This window comes from Mustela lutreola, chromosome 3 (assembly GCF_030435805.1).
Source record: "Mustela lutreola isolate mMusLut2 chromosome 3, mMusLut2.pri, whole genome shotgun sequence".
NCBI classification, from domain to species: domain Eukaryota; kingdom Metazoa; phylum Chordata; class Mammalia; order Carnivora; family Mustelidae; genus Mustela; species Mustela lutreola.
In genome coordinates, this window is record NC_081292.1 from 72,754,957 (window position 1) to 72,774,612 (window position 19,656).

General features: G+C 43.0%; 1 protein-coding gene across 8 annotated transcripts in view; it reads right to left on the reverse strand.

Annotated features, from left to right (window-relative positions):
* The window catches only part of CHD7 (chromodomain helicase DNA binding protein 7), a 186,714-nt gene that overhangs the window by 97,166 nt on the left and 69,892 nt on the right, over positions 1–19,656 (reverse strand). The window contains exon 1 of one of the 8 annotated variants that reach the window (XM_059166379.1): positions 706–921. The exons of the other annotated variants lie outside the window; for them this stretch is intronic. Coding sequence (XP_059022362.1) covers positions 706–861 — 156 coding nt within the window. The 5' untranslated portion in view covers positions 862–921. Of the gene's footprint in view, positions 1–705; positions 922–19,656 lie in introns of those variants that run through there. 8 annotated transcript variants of the gene reach the window in all.

Sequence of the window (19,656 nt, forward strand, 5' to 3'; positions counted from 1 at the left end):
ATAAACCACGGAAAGGTGACAGGGAAGGGGAAGCACGGGTAAGGCAGAAAGAACAAAAACCCCAAGTCATTCAGCATGAGCCCCAAGAAATTGACGCTGTCTCATCCGGAAACAGTGTGCTGACACTTCTAGGCAGGGGGGCAGAGTTGAACTGAGGGAAGGAAGGAAGGAACTTCCGGGGACCCGAACCCCCCACAGCCCAGGTGAGGACGCAGGCTGCAGCAGCACTGATGGGCACTACCAGAGCCCTGGGAGCCTCGCGAGCCAGGAGACACCAGTTCAAGCCAAACTCCAGGCTGGCTTCCAGCCACTCCCGGACAGGGAACACTCTTCAGTAATTCAGAGAAGTCTACCTGGCCCCTTCCAGAAGTCTGCCACAAAGAACCAAGTAGCTCTAGCCTCCAAATTTGTCTACCAACCCACTTCCGGATCTGCCTGTCACCTTTACACTCTTCTCTCCACCTACGGCATCCTTCCATGGCCCATTCAGTTTTTCAAATATTTATCGACCCTTACTTGACCCCACATCTTCCTCCGGCTCTTGCCATCTTTTCTGCTCCCCTTTGGGCAGAATCCTCAGGACAGTGACCATATTTGTTGTCTTCCTCCTCCTTGCGTTCACTGCCATCTTTGCTCTATGTAGCCACTCTAATATTCTCATCAAGGTGATTTCCAATGCCTCCTCTCCCTCTCAGTGCTCCTCACCTCACAGCAGGACCTGACACAACTTCCCACTCCGAGCTTCTTCACGCGATCTCCACCTCCAGGACAGTCCTCTCCCTCCTGCCTTGCAGGCTCTTTCTTGGCCAGTTTCTCGTCAACTTCTCCACAAGAGACTTCTGAGATGCTCCAAGCTTCCATGTTTGGATCTCCGCTCCATGCAGGCTTCCTCCTTTCTTCAGGTTCCACTGCTTTACAGAGCACCTACAGACTGATGAAACCCATAGTTCTTTCTGAGCCCAGACCATGCTCTTGAACTCGACACCTCTCTATCCAACTGTCTACTTGATATATTCACTTCGATGTCCTAACAAGCATCTCAAACTTAATGCATTCTGAAACAAATCCTTAATTCTGTCCACCAAACTCCAATGCCATACATTATTACTCTACCAGCAGAAGAAGCCAAAAACATGAAGTCATCCCTGACTCTTCACTTAGTTCTCCTTCGATCCAATCTGTTAAGTCCCGTTGGCTGCCCCTTCCACTCTCCCAATAATCTCCTGGTCCAGGCACTGCAAGACCTTGTCTGTATACATCATCCTCTATATCCTCATCCTCTATAACTAACCCCTGGTTTCTAACTTTGTCCTCCACCCCAGTCTATTTGCTGCACAGTCTGAGGGATCCTTTAGAAATGTAAATCAGACTATGTCACAGCTCTCTTCAAAACCTCCAAAATTTGCTCATTTCATTCACAGTAAAATCTAGAGTCCTTGCCATGGCCTACAAGACCTTAAACGATGTGAATGATATGGACTCCTGACGCTTCCCTGATCTCATCTCCTATAATCCTCCTTTGTGCTCTTCCACTCCCAACTGCATAGATTCCTTATTTACAGACAAACGACAAAGGGCAAAGGCAAGGCCCTTTGCATGAGCTGCCTCTGCCCTCGGAGCTCTTTACCCAAAACCTCCATGGCTATCTCCCTTGGCTTCCTTCAGGATGGTTTAGGCAGTAACAGACAAACACAAATGTAACACAGTGATAATACTTGGCAATTTTAGGGAAAGGACAAACAGGAGCTCATTGCATTATTCCTTCAACTTTTCTAGAGCTTTAAAATTTTTCAAAAAATCAAAGTTGGAGAAGGGAAACCTCTGTGCTACCACACCAGTATTCACCTTACACCTCGTCATTGACCATTCCTCACTCATTTGCAGCAAATCCAGATACTTGATTCTACCTGGGACTCGATTTTCTTTCAGCACCTTAAAATCAGCAGCCCAAAAATCCAACACACTTTATTCCACCAGCTTGCTTTCCTATCTTGGTTACTGTCACTATGACTCCCACTCACGCAACCTTGTCTGTCCCTCTCCCTCACTGGACCCTACCCACACTTCTCCTTCCCAGTCCTCCTGCCGCTGGGTTCACCTTGTTCCGTGTGCTCTCTGTATGGGAATAAAGAGGTCATTCGAAAACACAAACTACCTGTGCTGCTTTGCTCATACAATTTGTCAACGATCCCCACCAACGGCATTTAAAACAGAGACTCCCAGTGTGGCTGGCCAGGGTCCTTGCCGGCTCCATCTTTCCCATCACCTCTGCTCTCTGCACCTAACACATGCGCCGGCGCAGGCTAACAAATACAGTCACAGAACACACTTTTCTCTCTCCCAACTTAGTGCCTGCACATGTGTCACCCCCTTGCCTGGAATGCCCGTTCCTACTCAATCTTCGAAATATAACTAAACATAATCTCCTCCTGAGGCCTGATCAAACACTCTTCCGAGGCCAAGGACTACTTACCACGTTGCTTGACTACTTACTGTGAGATCCTTCTAGCCCTCTGCACTACAGCCCCGAAGGAAAGCACGTTATGCTCCTGTTTCTATGTATACACAGTGTGTGCATGTGTGCGCGTACGCGTGTACATGTCCCTAACACCTAAAGCGGAGACTGACACCGCAGGCTGAGCAACCACGGAGTGAATGTCAGAGTCTCCCCAAGCCTCACTTGGATGTTACACAGCCATCCCCCGCCCTCCACCATCACACCTCAGAGCTGCTGCACCTCCATGGTACCCAGAAGAATGCCTTTGGCCACTGTGGACCTAAAGAGTGCAGGCACACATAATGCACACTGGACTGATTGGTCCAAGGCAAGGCTGAAACGTCTGTGGTCCTTCAGCAAGGCCTGGGTTCTGTCTGCACAAACTTCTCCAGCACTCTTTTTCCCTGATTTAACCATCCCTTTTCTTCTTGGCCCTGAAATAATTAAGTACCTAATGCCATACAAGTCTGCATTTCTCTCTCTTCATTGCAGTTACATTCCTGTGTAACTGGGGCTTTTTTAAAGGAAGAATAGCTTATTTTTATACCTCTACAACCTCACAGTGACTGGCACATCATAAATGCACAACAACATTCACTGACAAATGAATGAATGAATGGACGGATGGATGGGTGAGATCATCACCTCACCTCTGACTATCCTAAGTAAGACTCAACAGACGACAAGCACTGCCTCTCTACTGTGAACTCATTGCAATCACTCATCTCATTCCCACAGAGACAGTGCCCAACAGAAGCACTCCCTGGAAAGAGACCTAGAAAATTCTCGGTTTGACCTCTAAAAATGAAAACAGTACCTTTTCTAGGAATTGCTGAACTATTATACTTTGTATCAAAAATAGTTAGAATTTAAGAGTGTGTACATTTTAAAATAAACTTTAAAACTCTAATGGCTTACAAACTGCAAAACACTTCTCAGTCATTTTAGATGGAAGGTTGAAACATGTTTGCAAATTTTGACACATATATGTTTCTCCTGCTGGCTCTGACCACAACCCATCTACTGGTGGGGGTGCGGGGCTGATCATCTATTTTCCCTTGAAGTCCTCGAAGGGAGTACTTGAACCAGAGAGAGGGGGAGAACCAGAGAGGACACCTGAATGGGCGGTGGACAGAGGGGGAAATGGCTGGTCCAGGGAGCGGGTGCTGGGTGTGCCACAGAGCTTCCGTTCCACCTGCCAGGCTCCAAGATCACACAGCCCCAGATGAAGCTCTGAGCCACGGAGTCCAAGGTCCTACTCTAAACCTCCAGTCCCAAAACCTAACTCACCATCCTAACCTCCCGCCCCTTGATTCCTGAAAACAAACAAAAAAATCCCGTGTTCTTTTTCCTGAATTCTTCAGCCCAGCAGTTTAGCCACTGCTCACAGAGTACCCAAGAGGGCAGCATGGTGGTCCTACTCCCCCTCCTCAACCTTTCCATGCACACTGCTGCTGTCTCAGTTCCAGACCCGTTACCTCTCAACCCAGTCCTCCTGAGGCTGAGGCCATCCGCTGCCCCCCTGGCAGACAGCAGCTACCAAGCACCTGTGATGTGGCAGGTCTGCCCTGAGAGGGGTAAAACGACACCAGGGCTCAAAGAGTTCAAACAGCAGCAGCAGCAAAAGGAAACAACCTCTATCTCATTCAGATTTATATATTAAATAGTATTTGTTGAAAGAATATACAAATATTACATGCTGAAAAAATATTTTGTAAATATTATAAAATCATTATCACTATTGTTTTTTTATGTGACTAGACAATTTTACATGACACATGTGGCTCACATCCTGTCCCCCTGGACAGCACTGCCCGGGGCACTGCTCAGCTTCTTTGCTGGCCCCACCCGTGCAGCCTCACCTTCCCCACGTACCCTCCCCGGAGCCCTCGGAGCAGCTGCCCACTGACCTTCAGACCCGGCTAACTTCTACCTGTCAGACACGACACAGCCCAGGAGGTGTCTCCTCCACAGGGGGTTCCTGAATGTCATTCTCCCCACAGCTTCCAGACCTCTTCTCTCCCACACCTGCCGCAGCATACCACACTGGACAAACACCCTCAGAATACATGTGCCATGCACTGAGGGTACAAAAGAAGATGACAGACAGAAACCTTGATCTCACTCAGCTCGGAATACACAGGAGGGGGGCAGAGTATTTCAGTAAAAATATTACAGTAGCAGTGATAATATTACAATGTGACATGGACAGCAGTTGGACTTTACAGACACTCTGTGTAGTCAGCTACAACTGCGAGCACACTACATGTATTACCTCACTTCATCTTCCTGACAACAGGATTTAACAGGTTCTAGTAGAAGTCTCATTTTTGAGATGGGAAACTAAGGCCCAGAGAAGCTATGCAGTTCACCCAAGATCACACAGCTCATAAGGGAGAGAACCAGGACTCCAAGGCCACACTGTCCAACACTGTGCTTTACTGCCTTCCAAGATGAAGGATCACAACATGGGGAGGACATGACCCACTGTGGGGGCACAGAGGAACAGTCCAGAGCCCACACTGGTGAGGTAAGAACAGGCTTTGCAGAAGAAGCCATTTCTAAACTGCAGGTGACTATTCTGGGCCAAAAGCCTGGAGGTGAGAAGGTCTGAAAGAACTGATTATCAGTTCACTGTGCCTGGGGAGAAGAAAGCAAGGGCTGTATCTAGAAGAAGACAGGGCTTTGGTTGTTTTTTAAGAAGGAACTTTTTAAGGGGCACCTGGGTGGCTCAGTCAGTTAAGCATCTGGCTTCGGCTCAGATCATGATCCTAAGGTCTTGAGATTGAACCCGCCAGGCTTTGCTTGCCCCCAATCCCCACTCATGTTCTCTCTCTCTCTCTCAAATAAATAAAATCTTAAAAAAAAAAAAAAAAAAAAAAAAAAAAAAAAAAAAAGAGGAGGAGGAACTTTTTGAGAGAAGCTGCACAGAGAGTTCATGAAGATACAAGACTGGTGAAGACCCAGAGGAGACAGGCCCCCTCCCATGGTATCTGAAAGGTTAAAGAAGGGAGTACTGCAGTCCTTATCCAGATGAGTCTAGGCAGAACCTCACATTTCTTACCAAAGGGAAACCGGGGCATCCCCAGTCCTCAAGAGGAATTACCAGGCAGATACTCTCTACCAGCCCTGGCCAAGGGTTTCTGAAGATTTTACTAACTCCACACAACTGAGACATGCATCTAAACTTTTAAAAAAATGTCTGATTACAAGGTTGTGAAGTAAAAATATTATGAAACCACCAACATAAGCACTTCCCCAAGACCACATGGCAAGTATACCAACAGGGCTTCAAAACAACCAAAAAAGCACATATTTCCTTGGGGGGGTAGGGCGCAGCTGAGGATGGGGCAGGGGCAGGGGGTGTTAAACAACCAAACAGCTAAGCAAACAGGATATACTTAAGTGGATTGCAAAATTTACATCCATCTTAAAGATGAAAGAAATGCTTTTAAAAGAATTCAAAAGAAATGCTTAGCTTGCCAATTCAAGCAATACCATAGACTGCCCTCCCCAAACTGCCCCCCACCCCGCCACATTCATTCTCCTTCACTTTTAGCAAAAGAAGACAACAGGAAAGTGGAACAAGCAATGCACAAAAACTGGTATGATCCCTTATCCAAGAGCGTCATGGGAATCTGATTGCTCATCTTGACTGAAAGCTTTCTACTAATGTGTGGTACCTTGGAAGTGCAGCACTGCTGTTTTTTAAGCAGACAACCTCCCATAAATATTTTCATAAGCTTTAAGATGGCTATTTTTCACATTTAAAGATGGTCCACTGGGGCGCCTGCGTGGCTCAGTCAGTTAAGTATCTTGATATTCTCTCTGCTCGATATTCTCTTTCTATCTCTAAAATAAATAAATAAGTCTTTAAAAAAAAAAATGATGTCCACTGGAAGAAAGAGAATAGAAACCAAAAGTCAATCTAATCCTAGTCTTGCCACCAATGAACTATAACCATTTTATCGTTAGCTTTTATACGCTATTCATTCAATATTCACATTCACTGTGCTGAGCATTGCCCTAAAAAATGTACATACATTCTCTTCCAAGGTTACAAGTCTGAGAACTTTAGAAGGGATTTCCTTATTCATCTTTGTGTCTCAGGAGCCAATACCACCTAGTACACGGCAGATGCTAAATGCTATTATAACGACCTCTCAGTGAACTACTACTCGGATGCAGACTTCTGTTAAAATTCAACAACAAAAGAAGAATTAATTCATTATGCTGTGTGGAAGCATATAAGAATATGAAGGTGGGCCTCTAAGACTGAGACAGGTACAGGGCATCTGGTTGGCTCAGCTGGAAGAGCACATAACTCTTGATCTCAGGGCTATAGGTTCAAGTCTATTTAGAGTCTTCTTAAAAATAAAATCTTTAAAATAAAGACTGAGACAGGCAAGATTCTGTCCTCATCTTATTCAGCCTCACGTGACATAACTGATGACTCCCTCACTCCCTGCAACCCTTTCCCTACTTGGTTCCAGGATGCTGTTCCACCTTCCTGACTACTCTTCTCGTCATACTGTCCTGGATCTCCTGGTGTAGAGTATGAAATAAGGGACTGCACAAGGGTCCTCTCCTCACATTTCTCTCTTACCCATCCACTCTAGATAACATGGTCCAGGCTTATGGCAGAAAATGCCATCTGTATAATGACAACTCTAATTCCTCCCCTAAATTCTAAATTCCCTTACACAACTGCCCATCTGAAACCTCTACTTGAGTCTCATCAGTAAGCAGCTCCAAATTAACATGTCTGAGTAAAATGTGAGTTTTCTGCCCTAACCGCTTCTCTCAGTATTCCTGAACTCCCAACTACTCAAGCTGAAAACCTCATGTCTCTCATTCTCTCAAACCCTGTTTCCAATCCATCAGTAAATCCTGTCAGCACTACATGAAATCTGTTCTCACTTCCTACTACCACAACCCTAATTTAAGCCACCACTATATCTTGCCTGATCAACTGTCCCCTTGCACTACCACACTGGCCCTATCCAGTCCTCATAGAGAAGAGCAGTGAACCTGCTAAAATACACAATATATTATATCACATTGTGCTCAGAACTCAATAACTTTCCAACTCATTCACAAGAAAATTCCAACTCCATACAATATGGCTTACAATGCCCTACTTGATCCGACCCCCAGTTACTCCTGCAACCGAAGCTCCTACCTCTCTTTCACTCACTATACTCCAAACACACTGGCCTCTTTGCTGCCCTTCAAACATACCAAGCACACTCCTGCCTCATGGCATTTGCACAGGCCATACTCACTTCCCTCAGATGTTTGCATAACTTGCTTACTCCCTTTACTTTATTCAGGTTTTCTGCTCAGTGTTACCTCCCAAGGAGGCATTCCTCAACCAACTTATCTACAATATCACTCTCTATAGTTCACTATCCCTTCATTCAGTTCTATTTTTCTTCATAATTAACAGCACTTAATATTACACACACACACACATACACATACATTTTGAAGTTACCTGGCTGGTTGCCTCTCTCACTAGAATGTTAGCTTCATGATCACTGCTATGCTCATAGCTATGCCTAGAACAATCCCCGGTATAGAACAAGCAGTAATAAATATTTGTTGAGTGTTGTTCAATTGATAAAAACATATAGATGAGAGAAACATCTACCAAAGAAAACATCTCTTAAAGAACAGTGAAAAGGCACCTATACGAGTTTTGGAAACCCTAAGAGCCAAGTGCATTCAAGAAAAATAAAGTAAATAAAAAGTTGCACAATAATCAATTTTATCAAACCTAATAGGAAGAAAGAAGGTATTAACAGGAAAGGTATAGTCTGCTAAGAACTCAAAGGACATTCATTTAGCCATTTAGCCAACAAGGACCAAAGGATACAAGGGATCAAGGAAAATTCGACCAAGAAGGGGAGCTCTGCTATGCGGCAGAGGTACAGAAGAGGCTGGATGAAAGTCCTAAATAAAGTAAAACTCAAGGAAATCAACCTTTGTTCTCCCTGCACTATGAATCTGGACTTCCATGTACGCTGACAGCAAAAAGAGGCAGCAGTGGGAACTGTACATACTGTAAATAATGTAAAGCTCTGCGTGGCCTCCACAGTCTTCACACACCCAAGTACCATCTTGTTAAACTGGGTCAATCCCAAAGATTCTAATCAACTCTGAACGTCTATATGTTCTAGATTTCCAAAGCTAGAACCCTCTGTAAAGCCCTAACCCAAACAAAACGGTCTCTCTCTGTGCCATCACCATACCTAAAGAGTACTCCCTCTTCACCGGCATTTACTACATGGTGATACAGACACACGCTTAACCTCTCAGTACCAGCTACAGGCGAGCTCAGAGGTAAGGACAAGGTACTGTTCATCTTCACGTTTTCAGCACTTATTGCATATGCATCAGTCACTGAACATGTGTGGTGAAGGAAAGAAGTGAAGAAACAACGACCCCACCAAGACCAGCCACCTTCCAAGGTCCACCAGGGCAACCACGCTCCTTTCTCAACTACATAGTGTCCTGCAAAAGCCAACTTGTTCAATTACCGAACTCATCCCAGTGGATGTACGAGCAGACCAGGCGACTCAACAATCTACAGAAAAGTTACTCGGGATTTTCGACAGGTGGCAAAACCTGCTCTCAAGTGTTTTGGGGCCACAACTATCCCCGCTGTATTTAAAAGCAGGCCTCCGCAGCCTTGGACACACATTCAAGTCCCTACTGAGCAGCTTTGGAGTAGGGACCGTGAGGCCCACACCAGCAGCTTGGGCGTCTCTGATTAGATAACATTCGATGACACTGGTGTGCAGAAGAAACTAAGAGCACCACATCATACTGACATTCTTGTGGTCTTTGAACCAGGATGAGTGTGAGCAAGGAGAGCTCTGAGGGGTTTCTGAAGGCCAGGGAGAATTTGAGGGGTCACTTTCCAGTTTCCCAAGGAACACACACATTCTAAGAAAAACGACCAGCCTTCTGCTGCTTCTCCTTTTCCGTCTTCCTTTTTACAATCACTTCTTTTTACCAAAATGCCTTTCATTCATCCCAAACCTTATTATAGTACATCGCCCTAAGTTATAAACAACTCTGGGGCACCAATCAAATGGCGATTTGAGAATGCCTTCCTCTGAAAGAGGTGTGAAGAAAGGACACAAAAGCCCACTCAGTGAAATGATGGTGACACAAGAATTTTAATGCATTTATCCTAACTGAAAAACAAAAACAAAAAAATTTTTTTTTTAATTTTTCAAAACTCTCTTAGGGGGACAAAAGATTTTAAGTACTACTGCTCTATCAAATACGACTAAAACTGCACTGTCCAATATGTAATCAGTAGGCAAATGCTGCTGTTTACATTTAAATTGGTTCAGATTAAATAAAATTTAAAATGTGATTGCTTTATCACACTAGCCACATTTTTAAGTCTTCATGACCATAAGTGCTAACACGTCTTGTCATAATGGACAGTATAGAGGACATTTGCATCATACCAGAAAACTCCACTGGACAGAGCTACTCTGGAATTCTGATTAATTGTTTAGTAAAGCACTGAACTCCTTTCTAGGGGAAATACTGGACCTACCTACAATCATTGTTATGACCCCCAAGTACCATAAGAAGGTGAGAGATTTCTACCCAGGTACCAATGCATGTGAGGAATTCAACTTCCAAAACAAAACGTTCACCCTACAACCCTCTTATCTGGTTTCCAAAGAAGAGGGTCTATTCTCCACCGATAAGACAGAAAACCAGTACTTAAGCCTCTTTTTAAAAATTATTATTGAGTTTCACATAACAGACATAAAATAAGCCATTTTAAAGTAAACAATTCAGTGGCATTTAATATAGTCACAACAATTTAGATTATTGATGACCTGAAGAATCTGTCAAATCATCTTCTGTCAAGGTTCTATTCATGACCTAATTAAAAGAACAAAAATCTAGGGGATATTGCCTAAGATATGCAACCCATCCGTGTTTGGCAGTGTAAGTCCACTTGAGTTACCAAGCAGGATCTCTGAGATGCGCTGCCTAGGTCAGATCAATGTAACCCTCACAAGACAGCTGTCACCATGTAGCCCTCATTGTCACTCTCAGACAGGATTATTAAGGGGCATGATAGAAACCAGCATGAAGGGAAACAACTATTTCTATATTTGTTATAAAACGACCCCTAGCTAAGAAACGTATCTGTAATGTCAGTCATATCTCCTACACATAGAAAACATACCACACAAAATTCCTTTTAGGATTTGAAGTGAGGAAAAAAACATCCTTCTGAGAAGAAAAAGATTATTTCTTTCTTTTTGATGAGAATTACACATCTTGCCATGTTTCCCTTTGTACACTAATCAGGAAGCTCAGAATATAATGTGGTGCTAAGTCCAGGCAAAAATTAGGGTATTTCCTTGTCCTTATATTTCCAGGACCCAATTTCTTGTCTCTACTTCACAGACACACACTCTCTCTCTCTCTCTCTCACCCCCCCCACCAACTCTCTCAATCTCCGGCCACCCTCCAGTCCTTTTTGGAAAACTATCAACTAAGGAGTATAATGCAAATTTCTATTATTTCATTTAACCTCTGCCACTTGGGGACAAGATCAATCTTAGTACATGACTAATCTACCTTAAAGTAACATCTTATAACAACTAATGTTTCTCTACTTGTCTTCAATGCTAAATAGCCACTAGCACATTCTGCTCAAGAGAGAGCCACACAGGGGTACCTGGCCATCTGAGTCAGTAGAGCATGCAACTCTTGAACTCGAGGTCGTGAATTTGAGCCCCACACAGGTGCTGAGATTACTTAAAAAAAAAAAAAAAAAGATATACACCCACCTCGAAATATGAGAAGTATATCATAAGGGACCAATAAGCAAGATATAGCTGTCAGCCATAAGCACTGGAGAAAACACACTTTGAAATTTTTCTTCCAGGAACAGGGAGACTGAATCTAGTATCACATTGTGAGAAATGTTTTTCAAGGGGAGAAAAAAAAAAATTCATCAACTGTGATAGCTTCTAACTTACAAAACCAAGTAATAAATGTTTCATACAAACCATTTATGGCTAAGACTTCTTTGGCAAAAAAAAAAAAAAAAATTAAATAATAACTTTCTGAAATATTACTTATACTTTTAAACTAAGATACTCTATTCACACTACTTAAAATAGTATGCCATGTTTAGCAACAACTGGCTGATAGACAGCAAGGATTTATTCCAAAAATAACAATGGGCATTGTGTCAGCATTACCACGTATGAATCACTACATTCTATCACCATCTAACAGGGCCAAAAGATATAGGGTGCCCATGCTTTAAGTCCACCTGGTAAGAGGTGAGAGATTAAAAGAGTAGGGACACAGGTGACAAAAAAAAACCTGTTCTGGTTCTATTTGTGCCCTACACCTTATTTCCTGGTAATCTAAAGAGTTTGTTATGGCTGAGATGTCAGATATCTATGTCACTAGCTATACACGGCTAACTTTAACTAAAATGAAAAAGAACTAAACGCTCAGTCCTTCACTCTCATGAGCCTCGCTTCAGGTGCCCAACAGCCACTGGTGGCGAGTAACTACCATATAGGACAGAGCAAATATAGAACATTTGGTCATCAAGGGAATGTTCACAGACAGTACGAGTTCACACATTTTCTACAAACACATTATTAGTGTGATATCAAAGAACAAGTGGCAAACTTTTTTCTGAAAAACAACTTGGAAAGTACTAGATACTTTCTGACAAACCTCAGTACACAGTTAAGTATATTGAAGAGGTGCTAAATCTTGAATTAGATGAAAGTATACACCAGGGCTGGATGGCAACCACTCTACAGTGTTTCCTTAATACGAAGGGAGCATTTCAAATATTCACAGAGTATATGTAGATTATAGTTCAATAAATATATACAAACTTTATACATGATATTTTATAAACACACATGATGGATATTTGATAACCAACAGGTTTTCCATCTACTTTTTTTAATCCTGTTCTTCTTCAATATTTTTTCTTTTAAAGATTTATTTATTTGACACAGAGAGAGAGAGAGAGCACAAGTAGGCAGAGCAGCAGGCAGAGGGAGAAGCAGGCTCTCTGCTGAACAGGGAGCCCAATGCGGGACTTGAGCCCAGGACACTGAGATCATGACCTAAGCCAAAGGCAGGTGCTTAACCCACTGAGCCACCCAGATGCTCCCCAATATTTTTATAAAAAAGGAAAAATTATAGTGTATGAAGTTGGAAGATGAAAAGCAAAAAGGTCCTTTCCCCTGCATTCAAATGGAAGAAAGATATGTGATCTTTCCTAAATCACATGGCTCTCCTATCTAGCTCTAAAATTCTATACCTCTAAACAGTAAACTTCTGGTATGCCTGGGTGGCTCAGGAGGCCAACTCTTGGTTAAGTGGCTAACTCTTGGCTTTGGCTCAGGTCAAGCTGTCAGGGTCCTGGGATGGAGCCCACAGGAGACTCACACTCAGCAGGAGTCTGCTTGTGGATTCTCTCTCTCCCTCTCTCCCTACCCTGTACCCCCATGCACTCTCTCGCCAAATAATTTTTTTTTAAGTGGCAACGGTATTGAGTTGTACAACAAATGTTCCCCAAATTGCAAACCCCACATACTAAAAAAATGTGATCCACCTTCTTTGACCACTTTTTAAAAAATGTTGCTATTCAATCAACAAACTGCAACGATTCTTTTTTTTCCTCTTTTTTCCCTTTTGTGACTGTCTTACTTTGAAACAATGAAGTTACATTTTAAGGGAAAAAAAAAACAGATTAGGATAAAGAAACATTAAAAATATCATAAGTGGGATGGCCCTCACAAACCAGCGGAGTTTCAAACTGCCACTGGCACTGTTCCACAGGAACAGGAAGATGTCATCACAGATATAGGGGAATACAGCATGGAAATACAGGAAGATGCTGGTAAAAACAATGGGGTACAATGAATCGCCATACTGTGGTTAACAGTTGTAAGTTTACATTTGATAAAGTCAAGAATTACTATATACAGGAGTGTATAATTCTTGGATGCTAGAGGAAATACTAGTTAACATTCCTAAGAACAGGATGTCAACTTAACCTCCGACACTTCAAGTTCCCAAATCTAAGAGATGATTTGACCTTGGTTAAAAGTGGGAAGAAATTAAACACTGAGAAGGTTGGTATTTTATATATAGTACCCCATTTCCTAGAGAGTAAATGAAAAAGAAATGTAATATGACAGCGACTTCCAACCACCCTCAAAATATTATGAATTCCTGTTTGCTTTATAGAATTCCAATAAACTGATTTTTAAGCCATTGATATAATAATGTTCTGTTTCACAAGATAAAGGGCAAGCTTTTCTACTTTGAGGTGAGAAGTTGAAAGTGGGGGAGAAATTCCAAGAACTCATGTCAACACACCACATTAGCAATGGTTACAATAAAATACTTAACTTTCATCAGCGACTTACTACACGCCACACACTGTACTAAAAACTTGACAGCCACTATCTCATTTAGCCCCCACAATGATCTGAAGCAATTGGTACTTGTTATCCTCAGGAAATAAGTTTAGGAACACCAAGTACCCAATTTTCTGATGAGGCAAAAAACGGGAAGAGTAAGCTTCGGGAGCCATTCCCACATGGGTAAAGCCCACGGTCTGCACTCCTGAATGCCAGCACCTCGACAGGCAGTGGAGACCGCAGCTCCCTGGCTTACTAACCAGCATGTGGCCCACTGGACAGAGCTGCAGGGGCACCCAGACATGACAGGGGAGACGCGCAATGCAGCAAGTAAACGGAACACCTCTTCCCATTAACTCACTCTCAAAGCCAAATTCATATTTAATCTGAAATCTTCCTCTAGCATCCAACACGGCATGGCATTAAAAGGTTTCTCACTCAGGGGCACCTGGTTGGTGCAGTCAGTTGAGCTTCTGACTCTTGGCTTCGGCTGGGGAGGTGATCTTGGAGTCATGGGATCAGGTTCTGCACCAGGCTCCACACTTGACTAGGAGTCTGCTTGGGATTCTCTCTCGCTCTCCCTTTGCACTACCCCTCACACACCACCCCCCCACACACACACCGACATACACTCTCTCCCCCACTCTCTCTTTCAAATAAATAATCCTTTTTTTAAAAAGGGATTCTTACTTAAGTCTTCAATGAGGGAAACTTTAAAACTGATCCTATAATCTGGCGTATTTTTGCTCTACGACTGCCCGGTTTTAGTTTTTTGTTCTCTTTTGCCTCTTCCTTTCACCATGAATATTTATTTATATATCTTGGTTTTTAACTTTCTTGCAAACACAAAAGGTGTGAGCTTTAAGCCCAGCTCGAAGGACAGACCTTCTCCAAAATCAGGCTCTGGAGTATTTCTTTCCTTCAGTTGTCTTCTACCATTGTTACCAAGTTAGGAGGGACACCTGATTGAATGAGAAGTCAAGATATAAGACCCGGAGCACCAATGCTGCTTTCACATCAGACCCCAGCATGGTGGGTGGGTGGGTGGGTGGGTGGGTGTGTGTGTGCACGTGCGCTCCGTTAACAGTCCCCGTTGCTTAAGAGAATACAGCTGAAGTGAAAGGGGAAAGTATCCAGAGGAACAGCTGATAAAAATGAAATACTACTTAACTCCTTCTAAATCATCAAACTTTTTCCCTAAAGAACCCTCACTTGTCTCCTTTAATCCACGGTATGCCTCCATGCATTTCAACAGCTCTCTTTGTGAAAATGTCTTTGCAATATTTGAGCAGCCAGAAATGGAGTTAGCTTAGTAATGGACCAATTTAAAGCAACATCAGCACATCCGACTTGGTGATTGCCCCAGTTCCACTTCTGCCTGTGGTTACTGACAGATTATCTATAGATTTACAGCTACAAATACAGAGAATGGAGAGTAACATTGAAATGTCAAGACTACGGTAAATTCTCCATTAGTCCTCACTGTCTGTTTCTGTCAACCTCCACAGTGGTATTAAACTTTAGCCATCTCTTCATACTGACATTAACAGTGAAAACAAACACATCGTAACTGACTAATCCTACAGTTTTATATGATTGCTTTTTTAACTTAGAGAATGTTTAACCTATAAGAGTTCAGGAAGATGCATGATCTAAAAACTGAACTTGACTTTCAAATATTCCTATATTCGATAAGAACTTCAAGTCCATGCATGCCTCCGTCATTAAAAAGTTCAGAAATAATAAACTTCCAAAAAATTTTTTGGAGAAACCATAAGAAATTATTCACTAGCTGAGAAATCCACACTGCCATGCTCCCAGCTCTCCCTCCACCCCCGTCCCAATAAGCGAGAAGCAGGGACTCCACAGCCCACCAAATGGCTGAAGGACGGATTCATACCCCAGAGGTACAAACCTGCTCCAGCCTGCCCATAAAGAGACAGGAAGGGCACAAGCTAAGTTAGAATGCCATTCACTAAACTCTGAGCAAGGCTTCGAACAATACCACATACTCGATACCCTTCCCACTCTCTGCCCCTGCCCAAAACAAACAACACTACTCTCAAGGTTAACACCTCTTACTTCAAATGAAAACAAAAAATTTTTCTGCCTTCACTGTTAGCGTTAAAATCTAAGAATTCTCCTGAAATTGGTGGTAAGAATTGCGTAGAATTAAACATAGAAGACAGCAGAGAACAGGCTGAACATACTATAAAGCAGAACAGATATATGCTCTTCAAGCAGGGGAATCAAAATGGCATGTTTTGGACGCCTGGGTGGGTCAGTGGGCTAGGCCTCTGCCTTCAGCTCAGGCCATGATCTCTGGGTCCTGGGATCAAGCCCCGCATCGGGCTCTCTGCTCAGCAGGGAGCCTGCTTCCTCCTCTCTCTCTCTCTGCCTACTTGTGATCTCACTGTCAAAAAAATAAATAAAATCTTTTAAAAAAAAAAAAAAGGCATGTTCCCTTTAAATAACTGGATGGGTGATGATTTTAATGCAATCATTAAAAGAAGACATAGGGAGGGGCGCCTGTGTGGCTCAGTTAAGAGTTGGACTCGGTTTCCGCTCAGGTTGTAATCTCAAGGTTGTGACACTGAGATGGAGCCCCACAGCAGGCTGTAAACTTCTCAAGGAGCCTGCCTGCCCCACTCCCTCTGCCACGCACCCCACCCCCGTTGTGCATGCATGTGTCTTCTCTCCTTCCTTCATAAATAAATAAATTCACTCTTTAAAATAAGACCTGGCCATCTCTCTCACCATCCAATCATATCAGGAAGAAAGCAAGCAGGATAATGAGCATCTCTGATCTCTGTTGACTTTTGACTTTTTTAAATGGTGCCAACCTCTCGGCACTTTTCCAGCTTCCTTTAACTTTTCCACTAGCACCACTCTTAGTAGTATGCCCCAATTCCTAGAAGGCTCTCCTGTGTTTTTCACACTAAGCCAAAAATAATAATAGTAATAAAATAAATATGCGTGTGTGTGTGTGTGTGTCTGTGTGTGTCATGAAACCTCACCCACGTTGATGCAGCCTCACCTACTTAAGTTTTGCAAGGCAAAAGCACAAGTTTGCTGCTGACTTCCTTCACCGATAAAGGAACTCTATTCAGTAACAAAGGAAGAGTGCGGGCCCTCTCTCCGCGGTTACTTAGAGACTACCAATAGATTGACAGCTGTAACTACAGCAAATGGAGAATAATATTAAGATGTGAAGATTAAGGTAAATTCCCCAAGTTAGGTCTAGCAATGCTTTTCCCCTAATTGTCCTCCTGACTCACTTCCCAATTTTCCTTCCCCAGCTAACTATTGCTCTGCAGGGCCAGAAATGGCCTTTCTGAGTGACTGCTAAGATAAAGAAGAAAAAAGCAGCAGAGACAAAAAAGGGGCGAGGAAAGGGAGGCCTGTGTGAGAGCAGAGATGAGGGCTTACTCCCTTATCCTCGGAGAACCAATGTCATAAATAAGCATTACTGATGGTGAGGCGCACGGAGACCCTGCGGGGGCCGGGGGCGGGAAGAGGAGAAGAGCCACTACAAGTATCCGAAAGCCGCTTGAAACAAGAATCTCGGAAATGGTTATAGTCCACTTTCAGAGAAACTCACAAGAAAGCAAAATGGGCGCTAACACCTACGTTGAAGTTTACTGCCATAATTAAACAGCTTAAAACGTATTTGTATGTGCACAGACTTATCTATACCTGACTTGTTTTCAAAAAGAACTCAAAGCAACTGCAGCTGAAAGAGTCCGGCTCTGCACTCCTCCGTCCGGCAGCCGCACTGGGCTCCGGGTCTGCCTGTGATGGAGAGACAAGCACAGATGGGCTACAACGAGAAACGTGTGGAAAATACATGCTAGACTAGATTTCAAGTACTTGTTTAAATATCTAATTAGTAATTTTTTACTGACTATGTGTTGGAATACCACCTTCGATATACTGGGTTAATTAAACATATTACTAAAATTAATTTTACTAGTTCTTTTTTTTTTTTTTCAATGTAACTATCCGAGAATTTAAAGCAACACGTGTCCTTTCCATCTGCAACTCCTACTACATTTCCATGGGACAGCACTGGCCTAGAACCCGGGCGGTACCTGAAGAGACGACAGCCTTTGTTACCTAAAAAACAGAGCTCCCTGTCCATTTCGGTATCTCCTCCCTGCCTTTGCCCACACTGCCAACCTCGGCCCTTCATAGAATGCTTAGCACATAACCCTCAATAAATATTTCTTTAATGGAATTGAATGAAAACAACAAGATAGAAGATTGAAATGCAGTACCGAAACACGGCTTCTTAAAGGTTAAGAAAATTCATAGGCTGCTTAGGACACTTAGCCAATGGTTACTATCCGGGTTTCAAAAGTAATTTAAAACACTAACTCCTTGTTACCGACAATATTTTTGACACTCACAGAAAACAATACCCTTTTACAAAATAAAAGCCACTAGGAGACAAGGCTACCGTTTAGTATGCGGCTCACTTCATGCTTTCAGACGGGGTTGAAAGGACAGATAGGGCAGACTGTTTTCCTTTGCTTTAACTCTACACTTGGTATTTTCCATTTTAACCCACTGAATCTCTGACCTCTGGGATAAACCAGCTCTGCTGAGCGAAGACACAGGGAGGTTCTCATTAAGCTGCAGCATACACAAATTGCAACAGAAGAAATACCTAACACCCTTCACCGGAAAACAACAGGCCGCTGAGAGCACCAGATCCACCAGTAAAGCCAAGGCCAGTCAAGGACAGATGGCTTACTGTAACCAAGGTATCCTGAAGAAATAACAGGCAAGCCACCAGCACGTGGGGAAAGCGACGCCTCCCCTGACTACCCTTACCTCTGCGGAGCATGGTAGGGCAGGCTTTTCCACCAAGGTCTTAACTATGGCTGCCTGTTCTCTGAACATGGTTACACTCAGGACAGCCCCTGAATGCCACTTAGGTCAAAGCTGGGTTTTCCTTAGATATATTTTTGCGCTCCCCATCTCCACTAGACATCTATGGGAGTACGAAAGTATGTCAAGAGTAATATTCACAGAGATGCATCTACTCTCTATTAAAAAGGCCCCTTTCTCTACTTCTGGTCACCATTTGCATAAATGAGGCTTGAGATGCACAGCCACATTTTCCATAAAATTTACTTAGTAGTTGCCAATTACTCCACTCATGTCTGGAATTCTGTATTTACTAGCTGTACTGAGAGAATTTCAGAATAGTCACTCTACTTGAAATTCACCAGGAAAGGATTTTCCCAGAAAGGCTATTTTTTAAAAGATACTTAAAAGATGTCATGGAAAGAGAGAGAACTGGAAAAGTTACAACCACTGATTCGTCTAGTTGGTATTAATTTTTTTTTTAATCTCCTGGGGAAAAATTAGAACACAGAAATTATTATCCATCTCCTCAACCTTAAAGGTTCTTTAAAAAAATTTTCTGCTTCTATTTACTTGACCAGGACAGTATTTCAGGCCCAAATTAATGAAAGGGGCACAAATGTATTCAAAATGTAAGTATTCTAAGGATACAACACTGCAGATTCTAAATTCCACCAGGAGTTGCCCTCCCTGAGCAAAATCTGTGAACGGAGATACCTGTGTCTTGTGCAGTAGAACTTACTCAGAAACTGAGGGATTTGCCTTTAACTTGAAGGACAATCCACTTAATCAGTCTTTTTTAGATACGCGCTTCAAAAGGACAAAACGAAG